A 22,570-nucleotide genomic window follows, 5' to 3' on the forward strand; every position below is an offset into this window, starting at 1 on the left:
CCCAGTATGTGGAGGAATTTGCAATGCATTACAATGTGTAAATGTATATTTTCCTGGAGTTCAGTTTTAAAATACAACTATGGCCCACCATTTAAAAATTACAAAATGAGCTGCAGCACAACATGGTAAATACTTCTGTGCTTATGGTTTTCTCTTAAAACCAACAAATACCTGGTAAACCTGCCAGTAAAATCTGCCTGACCCAGTTTTTAGTGTTAGTGTGGCAAAAATGCTGCACTGCTCCTAAATTCAGAGGAGAGTTGACACCCCTCAATGTAGAATGTGCCTGCCTACAGTGCATTGGGGTTAAATGTTGGAAGGGATGTGTCCATTAGCATTGACAATGATAAATCACAAGCCTGTACCTGGTCAACCATAACCTAGCCAAATTGCTTTCTGTATTGACAGCACTGCCTCTGTTGTCTGGGAGGAGATGATGCAGAACACAAATAAAGGAGGAATTGATTTAGTCATAAAGGCAGAGGGAGTTATGTTTTCTGTAACTATTGAACACCCGCAAAGCGATTTAATATGGTGCTTTTTTAGATGTCACACAGCAGCCTTCAGCTGTCTTTTATTGAAGAACAAAGTCATTATGTAAACCCTAAGAATAAAGCTATTCTATGGAGGAAAAGCTTACAAGAATCGTTGTGGCACAGATCTTCCCCTTTCCCACAGTACTGCTTGCCCTTGGTCCTCAGGTTAGCACGGACAGGATTGTCCAAACTTGGTTGCAAGATAATGCTGAAGATCTGCTTTCCAGTCCACAGTGTTACAGGCTGAGGAAAAGGAAGAAAACAGTTAATATATTTGTCAAAACAATCTCAATATTGCATGTAAAATCTTAATACTGGTCAGATCCCAGGACTGACAACAAGTTGTATGTACCTTAAGAATAGTTGGATGTGGTAGACGGACTTTAATTTTCTCATCTTTTCCCACCAGAACAGAGGCAATGATCTGACAAGCTTTAGCACGATCAAAAAATGTGTCTTTAAGGGTAAGGAGATAAGCAGCTAAAATAGAAAATATATTAGGTGACTATTTGGTGTAGAGAAGCCAAGCATATCAATGTAAAAATACATATATACAGTGTGTAGACAAATGGTAAACAGCCAACAACAAAATAAAACATAATTTGTATTTGAACACCTGTGTTTAGTGGAAGGATAAAAAAAAGGTAGAATAGTACTGAATGTTACATTTCAAAACTTTATATGAAAGATTTATTGATGTCTTGAACTGACAACTGGGGAGGAGGAACCCAACTATTTCCTAGTCTTAAGGAAACCACTGTTTAACTTGCTTTGGCAATGTATTATCCTAACATGCTTCAGGATGAAAAAATATTTGCAAGTCTGAAGTCTTTAGTTGAGTTCAGTACACTGAACCATTAATGTGCAGCTTACTGTATAGGTCTGGCACAATTTCTTGCAGGGATGAAGTAGAAAAATGTGCCAATATGCTGAGCACTGGCAGCAAAGTTTTTATCCTCCTAAAGGAACCTTAACCTACATCTACCTCTTTGTTGGGAAAAGTCTGCTATATAGGGAATGTGCACAGTGTCTAGCTGGCCAGGGACACAAGACACATATCTTAAACGGCAGGGCCATGTTAGAGGTTGAGATTTCATTGTGGCCCCAGAAACAAACAACTTTTCTGCAGCGCTTTATTCAAATAGTCCTGAACACTGAACCACTGGTCTCATTTACAACTTCCCTTTGGATTTCATTAGCGACATACCTGTGAGAAAGTCCTGAATTGCGGCAATCAACGGCTCCCCATTACGTGGTGTCACAAGATTGGCTTTAGTCTGCAATAAAAACAGGAAAATTACTTTTTAAAAGATGCAAGCTCCATAACTATGATCCTGATTTTGTCTTCACTACCTAGTGTTAGGAAAACAAAAATAGGAAAACAAAAATAAAATAAACAAATTAAAATCAGACGGCTATAAACATCTTTCGTGCATGCCGGTAAAGATCAGTAAATCACATGGCAGTGAAGCCAGGATCAATATGACCTCTCTTGACCCTGCACCTTTCCTGCATCCAGGAAACAATGATCCAAAGGGTACAGAACAGTTTGTACAGGGTCTCAGAAAAAACAAATAATTGGACAAGGCCACCATATATTAATCAGAGTAATGTTTTTAATAAATTATCAACTTTTGTTCTTCGCTCAAAATCTTCAGCGATTGTAAATATGCATAAAAGCACCTACCCCCATCAATACATATGCCTCTGCCTTGGCTTCTTCAGTCTGAGGTAGATGTAGATTCATCTCATCACCATCAAAATCAGCATTGTAGGGTGTGCAAACACATTCATTGAAGCGGAATGTTCTGTGTGGTTTCACCCTGGCCTATATGGAGTCAATGAGAAATACATAGGTATTTATTTTAATACAGATTCTAAAATACACTTGTTCTGTTTAATATACCAAAAATATGGACATTCTATCTGAAAAGACAAGCTGAAGCCTCAGATTCTCCTGAGGTTGTGGCGCAGTAGGTAAAATCTGATTTAAGAGCTACAAGCTTTATCAATCCAGGACAGAAAAAGGGTTGCAGACAAGAAGAGGTAAATACAATATAAAATAATATGCAGTCACCACACTGAAGGATTGGTAAGATGCAAAAGATTACAGATCCTATTATTAAATCTTGTATTTAGTTAGATGCTAAGATAAGCATAAAAAACGTGTGCTACTCACTATATGAGCCATGATACTGAGCTTGTGCAGGGATGGTTGTCGATTAAATAGAACAATATCTCCATCTATGAGATGCCTCTCTACGATGTCTCCATACCTTAGCTCCTGTGCAATTTTTTCCCGGTTACCATATTTAAGAAATCTAAAGAAATATATAAAACCTTTAGAAAACAAAAGTCAAAAGTCAACATTACCCTCTTATTTCTTGCACCTTTTATCTAATAAGCTTCTGTTTCTTTACAAAATAGCATGGCAATTGCATCAAAATCTCTGTATTGACCTATTCACCAGACCAGAATATGTTATTTAGACAACTTCACGTACACAGAAAAGCAATAGGCACCTTGCCAACTTTATTTAGGTTTAGACAATACAAACTCTTGTCCAAAAAAAATATAAACTTTTTTCATTAGGTTACCATATGTATATAAAGTAAGTGGAAATAAAATACTCTATCAGGTAGGAGGCTAACCTTTTCATTTGGGTATGTCTCTGTTGAATAAAGTTGGCTCCTGGATGAACATCTGGTCCATTCTGAACAAGTTTTCTCATAAAATGGATATTTGCACCATTAACCTTTACAGAAAAGTAAAAAATGTAAACAAAGAACTTTTTGGTAACTAAATGTAGCACAAGGCAAAACGTAGCACTAATTACTCAACCTAAAGTGTACTAGTCACAACCAGACTTCTGCAAATAAAAAGTGATTATACATGTTAAAATAAGAAATGTGCTTCCCTATCATTTAAAGTTAATGGCCCATAAATTCAAATTTGACAAAAAAGACAAGACAAAAGCAGCAAACAATAGCAGCATATTTACCTTTTCGGGAAAAGTTAAAATTTTCGCCACATGAACAGGAACTGCCACCTCATCTATACGTAGGTTTGGGTCTGGGGATATGACAGTACGGCCAGAGAAATCTACTCTTTTACCAGATAGGTTTCCTCTAAACCGACCTGTAACAAAAATATTCAATACACAAATAGTAAAAGAAGAATGATTAAAATGTTGTTTTGGAAGGGCCCCATACGCAAGTATACAACTGTGTCTGAAGATGGGCCAGGCACTAGCTAAAACAAAGCAGACGTGTCCCGAATAAGACTAATGAACTGCAACTAGATATTGAAAGCTTGCAGATACAGTACATATGTTTATGTGAACCGGTCCAATGAAAACTGGGGTGATAATTTTTCTATATAAACGGGTCTCCAGACCCATTACACTGTGTCCTGAGGTTTTTTGTTTATTTTAAGGAGTATAGTAACAAAAACAATTGAAATAACTTTACATTTTTTTTTTAGCATACTCCGTGTTGTTCCTAAAGTTACTTAACAAATTTGCAGTTTGGAAGCCAGGAAGGTCATAGCTATCCTCATATCAGTAAGTAACTGAGCACTGTGTATATGAAGGATGTTTACCTTGCTTTCCCTTTAGCCTTTGGACAAAGCCACGTGTCCATTTTTTGGGAGCCATATTCATAGGAATGCCAGAAAGTTCACTATTGATGTATAAAGCACACTGCAACTGTAAGAAATCCCAGTCTTCAATAATCATCTGTGTTTTTGCTCCCGACATTCTATGCTGAAAGCAGGGAAAAAAGAATCACACACCATGAACGTATGGAGTTAGAACTGACTTTTAAAGCTTGTTAACAACTTAATGTAAATCAAGACTCCTTCGCTCTAACATGCAATATTGTACAATAATATAAGAAGCTATAATGCAATTTACAACTAAACCTTTATCTTAGGAGTTTTTTCTCCCAGATACCCCAATCACTCCTTTTTACAAGGTTTATTAAAGTTTAACTACAGTTTCCCAAATCAAGTTGCACTCAGGAAGTTGGTCATTGCAATGCCCCTTCTTCAACAAACCAAATGTAACTGCCTGATTGTTGCCTAATATTTAAGAAAATCTAGGATGTTGGGTATCCCAACATCTTTTGAGACTAAATAAACATTATCTCAGCCAATCAAGATGGCTGAAAATTATAACCAGGCAATAAAGAAGGAAGATGGTGGCGCCCGTAAAAGTTGGGACAGATTAATGTATTATAAAAAATGCAAACAGGAAGGTAAAATTGTTTAAATTGAAGAAGGGAAATTACATGTCTCTTCTGCAATAAAGGACCTGTCTGATTGCAATTTTTTTTTTTAAAGGTTTAGTTCCACTTTAACAGTAAGCAAGCGTTTAAGCACATGAGATGGGTTACCTTCTTGATGACATCATTTAGGAATATTATTTCAGTTAACTTCATTGTGAGATCATCTTCATTGGTTCCAGACTTTAGTTCACTGATAACAGAGGGTCGTATGCAGAGTGGAGGAACCAACAGCCTTGTAAGAATAAGGTCACATGGTTTAGCAGCTTCTGGGTTCATAAGTAATAGAGGAACATCTTCATCTGGGATACGTCTCAAAATATAAAGCACCACAAGAGGATTTAGATTTTCCTGCATAGAAACACACTCTTTAGGACTTCAAAACGTAAGAGGTGTTTCAACACAAACAGCAACATTTTTAGCAAACGTGTCTTTCTATATATCTCAAGTTGAAAACTAGAAATCCAGATGGAAAAAAAGTGATCAGTTTGAACAAAATATACTGGTAGTGTAAAAAACTTACTTGCGCGCGCACCAACAAAGCCTCAACTTCCTTGTTGTGCTCTATTGCTGTATCAAATGATTGCAGAAACTGGGATACTTGAGGATCTATTACTTTTTTGGTGGTTTTGTATTTCTCATGGATAATTTTAAGTAAGCCACACTTCTTTACTGGACCTGAAATTGTAACAGAATTGTTGATTTTGGATTGAAAGCATGTATCATGACTATCCCTCCTATCGACAGTCTGCATTCAGCACTTTCTGTGCCTCTACCCCCCGGATAAAATCACTGCAGTTTACCCCAAACTAATGCAATGTGCTGCTCAACTATGGTCAGTTCTGCCATGCTTATTTGTTCGATTGCCCTTGATAATTTCCAGCCTAGCTTCATCTGTTCCCTGTCCATAATCAGATTGCAACCTTTTTCATTCTTTCTCCAACACCCCAATCGACAAACATTCCTCCATCTCTCAGCAGCGAGAAACCATGAAGATAGTATGTGCATAAAAAGGTAATTCTTTCTAAATACTTAACATTTTTAGAAAAAAGAAAATAGGACCATACAAAATGTAAAAAAATATGTATATTTCTATACCATTAAAGGCACCACAATACAGGCAAATGGTCTTTTTGCGACATTTTTCTGATATTTTCTTCTTTAAGCCCCTCTTCTGAAGGTAAGTAAGACCTGGCTTTTTCAGGTAGTCCAAAAACTGTTTTCTTTCATCAGCTGTCAACATGATGTGGGAGCAGGTTTTACAGATCATCTAAAGAGAAAACGGCAGGGTTAGTCCCGATTCAAACAGTCTACCCTAAATATTGCAGAATAAAAGTTCCCAAGTAAGGAGATTTGTTTTTTACTAGGAAAGACATAAGGGTTCCAAAAATGCTGACTTTTTTAAAGATACATGCTCTATATTGGTTATCCTTTTCCTCACTACGTAACTTTGTAGCCCACTCACCAAAATGTGTACAATTAGATTTTCCAACAAGAATTAACCAATATATTAGCTGAAGCAATAGTATTTAAAGAGGAAAATTTAGAGTTATTACTTATATCTAAGCCCTGCACCCCTGAATAAAAAAAAAAAACAACAAATGCTTAAACATTATAAGAAAATGGGAACATACTTACCTTTATAAACCAGCTTTCCAGTGGACTAAAGCAAGGATTATTAGACATTTCAGCCATTCTGGAAAGCTTTGGATGCCAAGTTAACAAGAATTTACTCCTGCACAGAGGTTTTGTGAAATTTGGGATACTCGGCTTATCCAGACTGTCAAGCTAAGTAACTTTTCTTCTGATGTACTAATATGTATCATTTCCATCTTTATTTTGGTTCCCCAACACATAAACTAGATAGAAAAAGCAAGAAAGATTCTCACCTGTAATATTCCAATGACAGCTTTGAAGTATCCAACATGAAAGCAAGGCAACTCCAAATCTAGGTAACCATAGTGACCTAAACAATCTGCCAAGTTCTTCCCACATGTCTGACAGGGTCGGTCTTTCTCACTTGTACCCTAAATACAAAGTAAAAAAAATGATAAGCTTTAGAGGCAAATTCCAGGCAAACAGCCCAGAACACAGGAAACACACACAATAGCTGCCAAATGATTTACAGTTCTTTCCATTCCTTGCTGATATTTCATACAGCATGGAGCTTGGAACACTACTGCAGGTAATTACTACAACCAAAACTTGTCCCTGTCCCAAGCCTGTGACTGGACACTGAAAGAGAAGGAGCACCGATTGCTGTAACAAATCAACTTTAGTGTGAATTAAAGCAGGAACCACCAGATGCCAGTGACATGCGCCGTCTATTATCACACCCAGGGACCAAACGCTAATTCTGGGTTTCTGCTCCTGCTACGGAGTTACAAGTACTTAAGGAAAGTACTTAACATGACAAATCACGTGTCTGCATTGTTTTAACCCTAAAAGTGACTATGGTGTAACCCTTAAAAATAAGTTGGCTGAAATAATTTAGGTGTACATGGTAAACAATTAGATTAAAGAACAGAGGAGCAGATTTAAAATGCCCATGTATGAAACAATATCAGATAGTAATACAAATCTGAATATAGAATTACACAGGTAGAGTTTACATGATCATAAATCAGTGGCTGCCCACTTGATTTCTGAACTGACATTCTCACAGTCACGTGAATATTCCTCACCCTATAGTGACATCACATCCTACCCATGGACTGAACACTTGAAGTCATTTTATGTTTTTACAGTGAACTGTCCTTCTTTGCACCTCCAAAGAGCATTAGTAGCGGCTAGCCACACGTCTGCCCTCATAGAAATACTGAACTATTGTTAGTAAAGAGCCGACTCACTTCTATGGGACACAATAAAAGAAGACAAGAGTCTCCTGGTACTACGCTAATTGTATTAACCTTTGTCTGCTCTATCCTTCACAATCTGTTGACATTGTACACTAGATAAAAGCATAAAGCTAGGTACACACTTCCAATGGTTCTCGCTGGATAATCAGCTCAGGGCCAATATCAGACAAGAAGTGTGTACAGCGTGCGACATTCATTGTCCGAACAACCGTCCTGGCAGATCCACGGACGATGAACGATCGCAATGCAAGTGAAGGGGGAGAGTGCTCAGTAATATACCATCCCTACCCATTACTACAGGAGAGGAGACTAGATTGCCCCCATGCACACCTTTACTTGAAATAAAAGATCTTTATTGTTTTTTTAATTGCCACAAGCAAAGCACACATGAAAGGACATCTCTACTCTATTACAAATTTGTTCTGGACCAGTAATGGAGGTCACTGTATTTCATTCATGACAGGTTCTTTAAAATGGCACTGCATGTTTTTAATTGGCATTGCACAATAACACATTAAAGGCCATAGGGTGGAATTTTAGAGAAAAAAAAATGTATTTCAATTATTGACATGCAACATGATTAGCCATAGTAAAAAAATAAATACAAATGCTACAAGACCATAAATCCACACTGACGTACCATTCGATGATCCAGTACTCCAAAAGGCAGAGGTGTGCGGCTGTTGTCTTGGCTGTACAGGCTTTTGCTTACCACCTGGATGTGTGCCTGCTGCCTCATCTGCTCTGCAGACTTTACACCAAAGCAAATGTGGCTTCTGGAGACACAAGACAAGAAACCAAATATTTAATGCCATCAAGAAATAGAAATAACAAAATTTAAAACCCCAGGCAAGCAGCTTAATACACAGATAAAATACATATGAAGTAGTGATTTGCCTATGCAATGATTTGTGTGACTGTCCAGCTAATGCTAAGAATTTGACAGTTCTGCAACACAGAAGAACCAAATTTTAGTTCTCGGCTATAGTTCGGCAACAAGAACAGGTCTGGTTCCTTTTGTATAGACTGTGACAGGGGAAGTAGGTTTATCAGCAGGTTTTTACACTGAGACACAACTGATTGGCTCAGTAGGTTACTTCTAACAAGTCTGCACTGTACAGGGACTGCCAGAGGCAGAAATGAATAAATTATTACAGATTTGTATTATTCAATCAATACCTGGCAGTAGTTACAGGGCTGTGGAGTCAGAGACAATTTTGGGTACCTGGTGTCGGAGTCGATAAAAATGTACCAACTCCAGATAAATTAAAATTTTAATTAAAAAAAAATACAGCAAGTTCAAATGTCCTATTTCACAAACAATCATAATCAGTCATAATTAAGTACTTCTCTGATGTAAGAATAAAGCCCAATGCATAGTTGTAGTTCTACTACTGTGAAGTTCAGCTGAGCTATTATACAACCTGTCATTCACATTATTGTAATCTGGATTATGTACATTACAAAAAGTGTTTGTTTTCATTTTATTTCAGATATAATGTATTTAACAAGTTCCATTTGAGTGTAAACAAGTGTAATGATATAGGTGTAGGTGAGTGCTATGGCCCGATGTGTGTTCAGGTGTCCTGTCTGCACTCTCCATATATGCTCCCATCCTGAGCTAAACTTTTAACATCATTTTGCACACCACCTAATACTAGGAAGTTAGTTAAGTGGCCCTCCTGGCCCTAGACCCTCCCACTGCCCTGTCTTTAGCAGAACATCAGCAAACAAAGATAAAGGCAGCAGAGTCTGCTCAACTTCCTCTGTCTGTGTTGCGTTGGGTGTGTTCATGTTTATTTTAAAACTGCATGGCTGCTTGTGTACTATGATGGAAGGCTGTGTGCATGCTTCTGGATAAAACTGCAGGGCTATGTGTATGTTTGTGTGTATGGTGCAGGAATGTATGAATGTTTGTGTATAGTGCATGTTTTTCTGTATAGGACAATTTATGTCTAAGTTTAGTGCAGGGCTATAGCTTATTTGTGTGTATAGTGCCATATGTATGTATGTATGTATGTATGTATGCAATAGTGCAGGACTATGTGTATGTCTTTATTTAATTCAAAGAATATGCTAGTTAGTATAACATATTTTATATTTATATTTTAGTTAAAGCAGCACCCCATTCACAAAGGGAAAAAGTCTGTCAACAAACATAATAAAGTCTGCTGTTTATGAACACTTTACATTATCATGTGATTGGAAACATTACTTGTAACAATGAATTCTTGAAGATGATGGTGAAAAACAATGTGATGCAAAAATTGGGTGTAACAAAAATGCACCTACAAGAGCATCAAATTTGAAAAGATACTTGCAGCATTTTCACCCTAAAGTGTTAGAAGTTGTGAATGAGAAATATCAATGAAAATATTCCATCTACTTCTGGGATTAAAAAAATGAAGATCCTTTAGTGAAGATCTGTCCTTTAAATGAAGATCTGTCAAAGTAACTTACAATGACACCAGAAAAATTCAAAAACCACATTATTGAAATGGTAGTAAAGAATAGTGTACCACTATCTTTTTCACAGCCAGCCTTTTTAGGCCTAAATGGAGAAATGGCTAAAAAGACTTGGTGTTTCTCCCGAAAGTGAAAGTATAAGGAAACTTATAATTGAAGAGGCCAAATGTAAAAAGGAAGACCTACGAAAAGGTCTGAAGGGACATTTTGTCTTTATAAAAATGGATGCATGCATACGTCAGAGTCAATTATTTTGCTATAACGCAAACTCTAGGAATAAAGGACACCCAGGTACATCACACCAGTGACTATCTTCAGAAGTTAGTGGAGGATGTTCTAGACGATTTTGAAATTAAAAAAGGAACAGATTCTATGTAATGTGACAGATAATGCTTCTAATATGCTCAGCACTATTGAGAAAATGAATAAAGTAGATGAAGAAAGTGACAGACAGATATTAAAGGAAGACAATTCTGCAAGTATTGGAGAAAGTGAAAGCGAAGAGAATAGTGACATTTTGGATAACATTGTTGAAGAAGCATCTAAGCGTACTACTCTTCAACATATGCGTTGTGCTGTTCATACTCTGCAACTTGCAATAAAAGATGGATTGAAAGATTGTCATGCAGCTACTCTAATTGGCAAAATGAGGCAAGTAACTGCTGCAGCCGGGGCCCGTAAAACAGATGCCATTTTGAAAGGACGTGCAGGAAAAGGAGCCATTTTGGATCAAACAACACGCTGGGGAAGCATTTGATGTTAAAGCGTTTGCTTGAACTAAAAGACTTTCTTGAAGAACTGGACAATGAAAATGTTTTATTAGCTGAAAACCAGTGGACACAAGTAAAAGCACTGGAAAATCTACTTTCTAACTCCTTTACTGTCATCAAGAGTTTACAATCTGAAGATTTAACACCTAGTAAAATCTTCTTAAAATGGAAGAGCTTGATATATTGCCTGAACAAAAGTGGAGGGTTAATAGCTGATGACATTGTATCTTCAATTAGGAAAAGAGAGAATCTCTGGATAATTAAATCTTGTTAGCTGCGATTTATGTTAATCCAATGAGCCAAATTTTGAGAAGCGATGACCAGACTGATAATGCAAAAAAAGCCCTCTATGTAGTAAAAGTTCGCAGGAAGGGATTACTACCTGAAACACCACCACTGGATGAAGCAATAAGCACTGGTAACTCAGGATCATCATCTTCAAATGAAGAATTGGACTTTGATTCCTACTTGGACAAAATGGAACTTTCAACAGTAAAGCGATGTTGCATATGCATGAAAGATATACGACCAGAAAATGTCCAAATAAAGAGATTGCAGCAGGAGTATTTTAAAGAATAAAAGAAGTAGAAAAGTTTGATAGCTCATCAAAACTGACTGTAGGAGAAGCCACCCTTGTTTATCCCGAGATTATTAGTGATATGGCTAGAACCGTAACAGCAATGCCACCCACCCAAGTCAAGTGTTGAAAGACTATTTTCACCTCTAAAAATAATCAAGTCAGATTTAAGAGCTTCTATGAAAGAGGATCTAGCAGAAGCAATTTTCTTTCTTAGAACACTACATTGAGTTAGTTATGGATGGCATTTAACAGCTATTCTACAACTATATTCCAGCTTGTTTTTGTTCATGTAGTTAAGCTTTGTTTTTGTTTTTAAAATTACCAAAGAATGTGGTTCATATTTTTAAACTAGTAAAGTTCCTGTTCCTGATTTTTATGCATGCTATGCTACTACTTTATAGCTACTTGATAAAAACAATAAATAAAACTTTATTGTTTTCATTTTTTTGTCTTTTGTTTAAACTGGCCAATACAGTAGAGAGTCAGTTTCCTAGCAGGTAGTTCTGTGGTTAAATGGCATGTATGTTGCCTTCCTTCAATCAACGGGGAAAATAAATTGGCATAAAAAATACAGGGGAGTCGGAGTCGAGGTACCAGAAACTGAGGAGTTGAATCCGAAGGATTTATCGACCGACTCCACAGCCCTGAGTAAGTTTAGTGTTAGGCCAAACTAGTTAGTGACAGGCAGGGTTGTCACTGCAGATTTCCTTCTCAAATACTATTTTCCTTCCAGCTATGCAGCTTAAAGACAGCAAGGCACAGTAACATGGAATAAAATTTTTCCTAGTACCGGTATATGTACAGCTTACACTACTCAGCAGCGAACACACCAGCTGAGAACAGAAGAGTAGTGTATGAGAGCTGGTGTGCTGTCAGGTGGCAGAGTCGGTGGGAATGGCAGGGAAGTGTAAGCCTTACAAACATTGCTCTGCCATTGTCAGCAGCTCCTGTGTAAGCAGTGTGAGTAGAGCCACCTGCGCTCCCGCTGTTTGTTCTCCTGCCGTCACACTGTCACTAGCTTTAGAGCAGTGTAAGAAGGGTCCCGGCGCTACCACTGCTGTCGCTTTTGCCACTTGCGGTCCCCAACTCACCAGCCACAGACCGGGAGTTGGGGGACTGTATGTGTGATATACACTGATCTGTCCTCAGTCTGGGCCAGGTGCCGCCATCTTCTGCCGATCCTCCTGGAGGCAGATCTTCAGCCATCGTCCCACCCAGCATCTTACACTGAGCTCAAGAAGTATGTTTTATTGCAATGGGGACATCGCCTGTACCGTCTGCAGTAACAGTCCTGAGTGTTTGTAATTTATGTGCAGAACTAAAGTTTTCATTTTAGTTTATTTCTGCTCTAATAGACATTTGTTTTGTATTCCGTGACCCCCAGCCTTGCACAAACCTTTCTTCCACCACCAGTAATCTATTATTTATTTACAATGAAAGGAAAGTATAGCTGTCACATTGCAGCAGATGGAATTACAGAGTGCAGAGCACATGACATGGCATTGGTATCACCAGAAATCACAAACCAGCAGCACTCACATCTTTTTAGCCACATCTGTCTCTCTGAATTGTTCCTTCATCTTGATTCAGCCGTGTCTCCTCTTCTACACGTGAAATCTCCCCAACTTCACAACATGAGGAGCACTTTCCAAGCTGCATTTATCACTTCCGGGAGACTCTGTACCACAGAGCTGCCTATAGATAAGACGTCACAAAGCAAGATCTCCTTCACAGCGCCACCATCAGGAATTTCTTATCGGGTACTCAAGAGAAAAAAAAACAGGTTGCTACTTTTACGGGTTAAATTCTTCATTTTATTTTATTGCTCTGGTTTTCTCTTTCCTCACATTAGTTTTGTTGTTACATTAGACGTTTTATGTATGTGTATAAAGGTAATATGTGTATTTACATCCGAAACACGGAAGACACTGACTAATAGGCGGGCACTGTACGCTGATTGATAGTTCGTACCTCCAATCGGTGCGCTTCGAGTGAACTCGCGTAGATACGCCCTCTTCCTCTGACTGCTGCAATTTGATTGGCGGAGGAAGTCTCGTTCTTTCTTTCCTTCGCCCCTGAGAGAGACGGTGGCAAGATGGTGAGTGTCGCCGATGTGGAATGTATTATAATCCGGGGAATATCACGGCCATCCGGTCACGGGGGGTTCTAGTTTTCTTGGTGTATGTAATGTACGAATCTCTGAAGAGCATGGGCTGTATATTTGTGGATGGAGTGTAATAAATGGTGTATGGAGTGCCAAGTGGAAGCTCAGCCTCTGTCGGCCTAGTGACCCGGGCTGTATAGTAGGGAGCCGAGTGCTGTGTGGTCACGTGTGTGAGACCTCCAATAAATGATTGTATATCGGACCATTCATATTCCTGAAAGCTCCTCGTCCCTGATCGGCCTGTCTGTGCTGACAAGTTGGTTGTCATTCTGCAGAGATCTCCACAAGTCATGTATTTCACCCCCCAGTCCCCTGATCTAATGGGCTGCTCATGTCTTTTAATAAAATAATGCTGCTTGCTTAATACAATCTGCTAAGCCAGGCCTGACTGCAAACTACAGAGTCTGATTGTAATGTCAGAGTCCCCCCTTCCTTGTGTAATGCTGTCTGATATCTGCAAAGAGAACCTGTAATGACAATTCTGATTACCCTACCCTTGTCTCTTGCTTTATGGTGACGATGCCTCTGGAGGGATACAAAGCAGATTGCATCTTGTTAGATGATTTTGCAATGTGCTGGTATATTTTGGGGTTCTTTCTGCACCCCAGGTTTTTCTCCCATGACTAGGGATGTCAACACTGAAGGCAAGTGAAACATGGACTGCAGCCGCTGCTGCTTTAACATGGGTACTACGGCCTCGTCAGTACTGAATGTTAATTTTAATATGTCCTAACAAAGAATAATCCCCCAGCTGGGTACATAATGGCTGTGTCCTCTGTTTACCTCCTTGGTTCAGGCACAGATCTGCGGTGCTGGGTGCCTGTTCAGGTAACGGGGTATTCACATTTAAGGTTCACTTTAATGGTGGCTCCACCAGCAGCACATACTTGTCTTTCATTCCCACAGCTCTAGTTCAGTGTTGGAGCGTTTACGGGGTATGACTTTGGCCCTATGTGACTGTGTTGTATGCTTGAGCGGCTGAATGCCATCACTGTCAGTGGGGAGTAGTAAGGGAACAAGTCCTCTAACCCCAGAAGTGGCTTTGTAGATGGTTATGTTGCCCTTGTGTGGCAAAGCATTGGGATTGCCTAGATTTTAAGTATGGATCATATAGTTTTTGGCTACTGGGAGCACTAGTAGGGTTATACCTGAAGCGGAACTGCAGTGTTATCAGGCTTGCAGAGATTAGGCAAGGTGCACTTGGGAAGTTAAACCGCATACATGCACAAATTGGCATTAAAGGGGCATAAACCGTGGAAGGGTGGAAGTCTGAACGCTGCTGATACATAAGAGGCTAAGCTACTCTTTTTTTTTTTTTTTAGAAGTTCAGCTCTAATGTATTTTTGTTTCTCATTCCATAATATACCGCTATATTATAAAGCTTGCATGTTTGTCCTAAATAAGTAACCACTTGTTTTCTTTCCTTTCCAGAACGACAGTGTGACTATCAGAACTAGGAAGTTTATGACCAACAGACTGCTTCAGAGGAAGCAGATGGTAAGTATTTGAGCTTTTTGGTGGGTTTGTGTTTAATGCATGTTTTGTGTAGTTTAAAGCTTTATAGCCTCACTCTTGGTTTTCAGTAAAATGACTAAGAGTGCAAAGTAAGAGTTACCCCGTCTGATTATTTGTGGAATGAAATCTGTATTGATTCTGCCTACCAACTGTTTTTTGTGTTTTGTTTTACAGGTCATAGATGTCCTTCATCCTGGAAAAGCCACTGTCCCCAAGACTGAAATCAGGGAGAAGTTGGCCAAAATGTACAAGACTACCCCAGATGTGATCTTTGTATTTGGCTTTAGAACTCACTTTGGAGGTGGCAAGACTACTGGCTTTGGCATGATCTACGATTCCCTGGACTATGCAAAGAAAAACGAGCCCAAACACAGACTTGCCAGGGTAATTACAGTACACAGTCCAGTTTTGTTATATGTAAAACCAATTTTTGGTAGAGGCTTGTTACAGCACTTGGGGAGTAATTTTCGGAATGCAAGTGGACGTTTATTACAAATAAGCAAGCAGATGTTCCCATAAGTATTCTGAAGCTTGGAAAAAATACAGGGCCCTTTAGCATAGCTACCGTCAGGCTTAGCAAAAAATAGATATGCTTAAAACGACATAGCCCTAATTCTATCTAACCTTCCCTGCGTCGTTCAGCATTTATTGAGATTGAACTTCATTTTGTTTACATTCGGTGCAGTGCAGCTTCATTCCATGTTATGAGGCTGCACAAAAAAAGTGACTAGGGCTGTACTGCACTGTGTGTAAGCTAGGTGCCTGGATCTCCGCAATTACTGACCTGTGTGTTGGGGAAGGGGTTGGTTTAGGTCAGTGTAGGGAAGGAAAGGGATCAGGACCACATTGTTTAAAAAAATCTAGGGTGGGGTGCTTGAAACTCTTTCTTCTATAATACCTGCCCTCATAAACCTATACTTTTCTATTTCAGCATGGCTTATATGAGAAGAAAAAGACTTCCAGAAAACAGCGTAAAGAAAGGAAGAACAGAATGAAGAAAGTCAGGGGCACAGCCAAAGCTAGTGTGGGTGCTGGTAAAAAGGTAAGCGTGTGAAACTGCAATACACCGTTCTTTTTTACATATGTTGCATCTCTACATCAATAATCACCCTGTCTCTCTCATTCCCATTATCACAATGTTTGGCATACAGAAGGTAAAAGGACTTTCTTAGATAAACTGTTTTTTTCAGTAGCATGGTAGACGTTATTTAACCTCAGTAGGTTGTCGGGATGTTCCGAAAATGGTATTCCTTGATTAGAGGTCTAATTTGTGTAATACCACATATTCCTATCCTGCTAGTTTGTAGTCGGGATGCCCTTGACTTGCTTTTTGGCCAGTTATGGTATTAGGCCTAAATTAGCAATCTTTTCAATAGTGTATTTCCATAATACCTCTACTATATTGTCAGTAGGATCCACTGTACTTTGAAACATCTTAATCATACCATCCTTTCTTGACAATTCCATGATTCTAGTCATTTGTGAACTTTTAGTTAGAAATCGGCACAAGTCTGGGTTTAGTTACTGTAAAGTATATATTCTTCTGCTATTTAAAGCAGATTTATCACCTCTATACAACTAATGTTGGCAGATAATGGCATATAGCTAGAGCAGTGTTGTATATCTGTTTTCAGTTTTATTTCATGCCAACTTCATAAAGCTGCAGATATAAACCTAAAAGACTACATTAGAGAAGGGATTATATATATATACTGTAGAGAAGGGAGCTGAGTTATATATATATATATATATACTGTAGAGAAGGGAGCTGAGTTAATATTTTCAATGCTCTGTGCGGAAACTGTAGCAAAGATGTTTTGAAAGTGGGTTTCCAAAATTGTGGTAGATCTGCTTTAAAAATTCACTTTTAAAGAACAAAACCTTGGCTTTTATAGAGGTAGTGACCTGTCATATTTCTACTGCATGTAGTGCCTACCACATATTCAGCTGTAGTAGTTGGGACTTTGTCTGACTATTTCTACTTTTGTTTCACACTTTCTTGGATTTCTTCCTTCAGAAATGAAGTGATCAGCAGGTACAGTTATTGCATGAGTGTGCATCCAAACCTCACTGCCACACACTCCCAACTAGATCTGCATGTTTATAAGCTTCATTGTACCTTTAGTAATATTATGTGCTACGGTGTCAAATTGAGTTGTTCAGAAGATTATTATGGTGAAAATAGGAAAGTGTGTTATATATTCTACGCAGTATAGAACATGGTCTATGTAAGCAGTGATAATGGGAACTCTACTTCCTAACCGTAAGTCATTGTTTCAGGCTTAATAGTGGACCTAGCTCATATCTGGAGCTGAGGCCGCTCATGTAGTGTGTGCTCCAGTAATTAGTTTTGAGCAGGGGGCACAGTTGACCAGATTAAGTATATTTATGGCCCTTATCCAATAGAAAATTCCATTTTCTTTTTAAATTCTCTGGAGGTCAATGGATATGTGTACTTAATACTGAGGATTAACCATTACTTATACTTTAAGTGAATATTATGGCAGAAGTATGGTGGCCGCTATTTCATACCTTATTTTGTAAATTCTAAATGCTTTTGCTTTGAGTCAATGATTTTGACAAAATTGAAGTCGCAGCATTAAATTGACGGCAGGGAACCTCCATCCTCAAAGGGAGAGTTTACCTCCATTATTTTTCATGACTGTGTCCATTTAAGAACGAGGATAGCAATGACAGCCAGTGTATTGCCAAGGACACTTACTGTAATAAACTTGTTGGCTCCCATTGGAGACTTTATGATGATTTATGCTGCTTCTGCATCAGTCATTGACCCAAGAAAAAAAGATTATTGGACTTCTGAATTTCACCTGCATTTGACTTCTTTCTGACCTGCTTCAAGCTGGCTTTGCAATCCAATGGACTTGTGTGGGAATGCAAATCCTGCTTAATGCAAACAAAAGCCCATCAGTACAAGGCCTTAGTCGGTGAATTCAGAACGCTCTACCTGCATCATTAGTGGTCTCTTGCATTCTACTGAATGTGGATGGTTCTGAAAATATCTTACGCAACATAAAACAAGTGGCCTGTTTAATTTATGGACTTACCTGGCATTTGAACTCACATAGGAATCCTAATAAAACATAACTTTGTATTGTAGGGTCTGATAGAAGTTACTACATAGTAAATATACCTGTTGATTTGCCAGAAATCCAACCATCTCCTGTTTTGTAAACATTCTCTACTACATTGGAATCTCAATCATCATCCTGTACACACACAAACTTAAAATACAACAAAAAAAAATTCAGCACCCACATTTAACGGACTGGCAAGTTGCAATAGTTAAATTTCTGTTCTTGGATTGAAAATCATTTTTAGTCTTTAAGATAATACCTTTATGCCCATGTGGGTATAAATGCTGGGGTATGTTCCCATAGCTTAAAACTGAGGGATTGTTGAAAACAAATTTTAAATACGGGTTTCTTGCCTGGATGAGCCATTAAATCCCAACTGAAGGTTATTCCTTTTTCTTGATCCAAAAGAAAGCCCTTGACTTTGGCTATGAACTGCAAAGATTTAATTCTTTTTAAATATCTGCATACCATTTTTTTAATGTGATATTTTAACCATTTTGTATATTTATTGTTTTCATTCTTCACATGTTTCACCTAAGTACCTTACTTAATCTTGAATATTTAGTTGATCACTATTGTAGTAGCGCTACAGTATCTTCCATAGCAATTCAGTATATTATGTAACCTTGCAAACATTTATTTATTTATTTTTTTTATATATATATAATGTTTTTCTAACTTTTCTATTTCTCTTATCTTTTCCTGCTACTTTCTTCAGTGAGTTGGGGTCTAATTTTCAAAGGTATAAAATAGTTTGTAATGAGCATGAATGCATGGAAATGCTTACAGTGTGGTTGACCCTGCAGGGCTGAATTGCCCTGCAAGCTACCTAATATTTGCAAATAGTGGAACCGTTGCTGCATGAGTCACTTGTTTCAGTGCTTGCTTATGGTTAAAATAAGAAAATGCCTCTCACATCCCAGCTATATCCTTGTGTTCTATATGTGCAGAAAACATATTTTACAAATTTGTAACTGTTTTACATGTCTTTTCTTTTACAGAAGGATTAAAGGATCTGAAGATGAGCTATCTGAAGATTGTACTTTATTCCAGGATCTTGTAATAAAAATTATAAAAATTGATTATTGCCTGATTTGGTTTATGTGACTTAATAGTGATGCAGGTTTTGGGATGGGTTTTCCTATGTTTTGGAGTGTATGATTACTTTGCAAAATAACAATTAAGTTGAAAAAATGTATCACTTGGTGCTATTATGAGCTGTTACACCTCAGGACCCCTAAAAAAAGATTAGACTTGCCCCCTCCAGTTTTTGTAGTCTGATCAAAGAAGTACCCCATCATATTGAGGTTTGTGCCTAGCAGCAGACCAATTGGTTTGAGACACTTCTCAGATCATTTATTGATCAGTTTACTTAGGAAGGACACTGCCAAATATTTGGCCTGCATATTCTGTTATGTTAATAAAATCTAACAATGACCACTTTCTACCCACATTCTGCTGATTAGACCGTTAAAGAGCAGCACCAGGTTGATAATTTCATCTCTACAATTTGCATCTGATTGTGTATGGTACATCATGCTTTCTGGCTGCCATATCTTTCCATTTGTGTTCCACTATAAATTGCATATGATTGTGTATATGTCGTGCATTTTAGATTGCACAAATTTAAATCTGCCCATATATTTATCCTTTCACTATCCCTTTGATCCAGCTGACTGCTCATTTATTTATTTATTTTTTTAAACTGAATTTTTATTGAACATTTTCACATACAAAGACAACCAGGCTTATACAGCAAAACATCTCGTAAACACAGCATACAGGGTGATAGGTACATCCGATAATAGTACATAAAACTCTGGCGTAAGTAACAGTAAAAAACAGTGGTTGTACTGTACCGGCCTATCAAACCCCACAGACTATAAAAATATGGAAACAACAGAAAACAAGAAATGATTCAAAAAGAAAAAACGAAGCTAAGCCGGGAATAGGAGTGGGGGATACTAACAAAGGTGGATAGAGGAAGCACAGTGGCGTCTGGAACCAGCGACATATTAAACCTGTAGACTGGTATAGTAGGCATCCCAAGGTTCCCATATCTGTTCAAATTTCGCAACCCTGTTTCGGAGGAGGGCAGTGAGGTACTCCCATCAGGCGTATGTCTTGAATACGAGCATACAAATCCTCCATAGAGGGGGGCAGTCTGGATTTCCATTTGGTGGAGATTAGCTGACTGCTCATTTATATTTATTGTCCTGGCAACACCAGTACCCAAGTTCAAATGATCTAAATGTATTTTTACTGTCATCAGTCCATCCTTACTCATGGCCCAAAGCACTGCTATATAAACATCAAGCAAGGTCACGTGCCAAATTATAAATGCTTTGAGAATTAATCGGGAATGGAACAGGATTGGACATAACCATTATATTTTGAAATTCCCATAAAAAAAGTTTCCACCTGGACTCAAACACAACTGCTGTTGCCATCTTTCCCACCAAGTCATCTCTCTGACTGATTCATCCTATCCCATATCTAGAACTCAACAAGTTGACAAGCCACATCACAACCCATACTGTTGAGCTGTCATTCCTATTCACATGGACTTCAGTTTGCTACATTGTTTAATGTACTCCCATGGTTCACAGATATCTGTCACAGTATATCTTTCCCCTTACTCTCTGCTGGCTTTTTCCTCTCCAGTCTGTTAACTCATTGTTTGACTGCTCATTCATTTTCCTGCTTTCTCTGTATTCCTTCAACTTTTTCCTTTACTACTACTACTACTTGTTGGTAACAGCCTACCCTACCCTGGCTGCAGTGGATGACCCCAACTATCCTTCCTCACACAGATCAAACATCTGGACACACATTAGACCTGGTATTTTCCAAACTCTTCAACTTCACCTACCTTGACAACTTTAATTCTTGAACCCCCAATTCCACATCCCTATTCCTAAACTTACATTGCTAACCTCCACTCTCTAAAATAACCTCTCCAGGTAAAATTACCACTCAGTTCAACCACACTGTTTGGCTCTGGATAAAGTTGCCCCCGACCCTGGCACAAGAGTCATACCAAACATCTACAAAAGAATGTTTGTGTAGCTGAGTGCAAGTGGAGGAAATCTGGCCTTTGTGCTGACTTGGACTACAAAGCCAGACTACAACATTTAAAAATGCACTGACTGCTGCCAAGCAATATTATTTCTTCTTGGTCATATCCTCCCAACCCATGCAGCCTCTTCTGAACTATTGACTCCCTCCTAAACCCCACACCTGTTCCTCCCACAATAGCCTTCTCTGCCCAAGATATATCTACCTACTTTAGAGATAAAATTGTCAAAATCAGACATGTCTGCTCCCTGTGTTACTCCAACCATACCCACCCCCTCCACCCTGGATGAAGTCTCCTTTCTCCTCTCATCCTCTTCGTCTACTACTTGTCCGCTTGACCCAATTCCCTCTAATCTACTCCGTGGTCATTCCTCCACCTTGGGCCCGCACTAACATAGTATTGAATGTCTCTTTCTACTGATATTATCCCCTCCGCTTTCAAACATGCCAGTTATTCTCCCTATTCTGAAGAAATTCTTACTAGACCCCTCCCTACTTTCTATCTACCCTCTATCTCCCCCCATATGTTTTAAAACTTCTTGAGCGCCTTGTTCATAAAAGGCTCACCAATTACCTCAAGACCAATTCTCTGCAGTCTGTTTTTCGAGCTGCCCATTCCACCACAACAGCCCTTACTAAAGTGGCCAATGACCTCCTCAGAGCCTCAAGTCTCAAGGCGAACTTTTCCCTTCTTCTTGATCTTTCCTCTGCTTTTGACACTGTTTATTACCCCTTCTAATCCAAAGCATGCGCTCTATTGGCATCAGTGACACTGCTCCCTTGGTTTGCTTCCTACTTGTCTGACTGCTCCATTTGAGTGTCTTTGACTGGTAACTCCCACTCTCCTCCCAGTTGGTATTCCCCAAGGGTCAGTCCTTGGACTGGTTCTTTTTTCTCTGTACACCTCTCTTGGTAGTCTCATATCCTCCTTTGGTTTACAGAGCCGTCTGTATGCTGATAAAACTCAAATCTATCTGTCCATCTCTGACTTGTCTCCTTCAGTCCTGGACAAGGTTTCATGCTGCATGTCAACCATCTCATCATGGATGTCTGACAGATTTCTGAAATTCAACCTGGATAAAACAGAACTCATCATCATCCCCCCCTCAAATTCCAGATCTCCCCCTGACATATTTCTAACTGTTAACACTGTTATTCATCCGTCCCTTCATGCACGTTGTCTTGGCCTCACCTTTCACTCTGCGCTCTCCTTTACCCCCCATAG

The 22,570-nt window shown here is 38.7% G+C and overlaps 2 protein-coding genes across 5 annotated transcripts in view; one reads left to right on the forward strand and one right to left on the reverse strand.

The window, feature by feature from the left end:
- POLR3A (RNA polymerase III subunit A) overlaps positions 1-13,182 on the reverse strand; it is a 31,250-nt gene extending 18,068 nt beyond the window's left edge. For both annotated transcript variants that reach the window (XM_072424994.1, XM_072424993.1), the window contains exons 1-14: positions 13,033-13,182; positions 8,318-8,453; positions 6,709-6,846; positions 5,918-6,089; positions 5,343-5,497; positions 4,931-5,170; positions 4,137-4,299; positions 3,538-3,674; positions 3,188-3,291; positions 2,716-2,857; positions 2,224-2,364; positions 1,744-1,813; positions 889-1,016; positions 641-779 (exon numbers count right to left, since the gene is read on the reverse strand). In XM_072424994.1, the coding sequence (XP_072281095.1) occupies positions 641-779; positions 889-1,016; positions 1,744-1,813; positions 2,224-2,364; positions 2,716-2,857; positions 3,188-3,291; positions 3,538-3,674; positions 4,137-4,299; positions 4,931-5,170; positions 5,343-5,497; positions 5,918-6,089; positions 6,709-6,846; positions 8,318-8,453; positions 13,033-13,073 (1,906 nt within the window). In that variant the 5' untranslated portion in view covers positions 13,074-13,182. The remainder of the gene's footprint in view (positions 1-640; positions 780-888; positions 1,017-1,743; positions 1,814-2,223; positions 2,365-2,715; positions 2,858-3,187; positions 3,292-3,537; positions 3,675-4,136; positions 4,300-4,930; positions 5,171-5,342; positions 5,498-5,917; positions 6,090-6,708; positions 6,847-8,317; positions 8,454-13,032) is intronic.
- A 324-nt stretch (positions 13,183-13,506) lies between these two features.
- Positions 13,507-19,349, forward strand: RPS24 (ribosomal protein S24). 3 transcript variants are annotated; one of them, XM_072424996.1, is made up of 7 exons: positions 13,507-13,591; positions 15,089-15,154; positions 15,347-15,556; positions 16,104-16,214; positions 17,190-17,207; positions 18,986-19,009; positions 19,269-19,349. In XM_072424996.1, the coding sequence occupies exons 1-5, from the start codon at positions 13,589-13,591 to the stop codon at positions 17,193-17,195; spliced, it is 396 nt and encodes a 131-aa protein (XP_072281097.1). In that variant the 5' UTR covers positions 13,507-13,588; the 3' UTR covers positions 17,196-17,207; positions 18,986-19,009; positions 19,269-19,349. The 3 variants fall into 3 exon arrangements, with proteins under 3 accessions (XP_072281097.1, XP_072281098.1, XP_072281096.1); XM_072424997.1 differs by lacking the exon at positions 17,190-17,207; XM_072424995.1 differs by lacking the exons at positions 17,190-17,207; positions 18,986-19,009.
- The last annotated feature ends 3,221 nt before the right edge of the window (positions 19,350-22,570 follow it).

Source organism: Pyxicephalus adspersus, chromosome 10 (genome assembly GCF_032062135.1).
Source record: "Pyxicephalus adspersus chromosome 10, UCB_Pads_2.0, whole genome shotgun sequence".
NCBI classification, from domain to species: Eukaryota; Metazoa; Chordata; class Amphibia; order Anura; family Pyxicephalidae; genus Pyxicephalus; species Pyxicephalus adspersus.

What these genes read in the sequence shown, in the direction of transcription:
- RPS24 (XM_072424995.1), top strand. An exon ending in TGCTTCAGAGGAAGCAGATG is followed by an intron (nt 15,155 to 15,346) that starts GTAAGTATTTGA and finishes TTTGTTTTACAG; the next exon opens with GTCATAGATGTCCTTCATCC. An exon ending in CCAAACACAGACTTGCCAGG is followed by an intron (nt 15,557 to 16,103) that starts GTAATTACAGTA and finishes TTTCTATTTCAG; the next exon opens with CATGGCTTATATGAGAAGAA.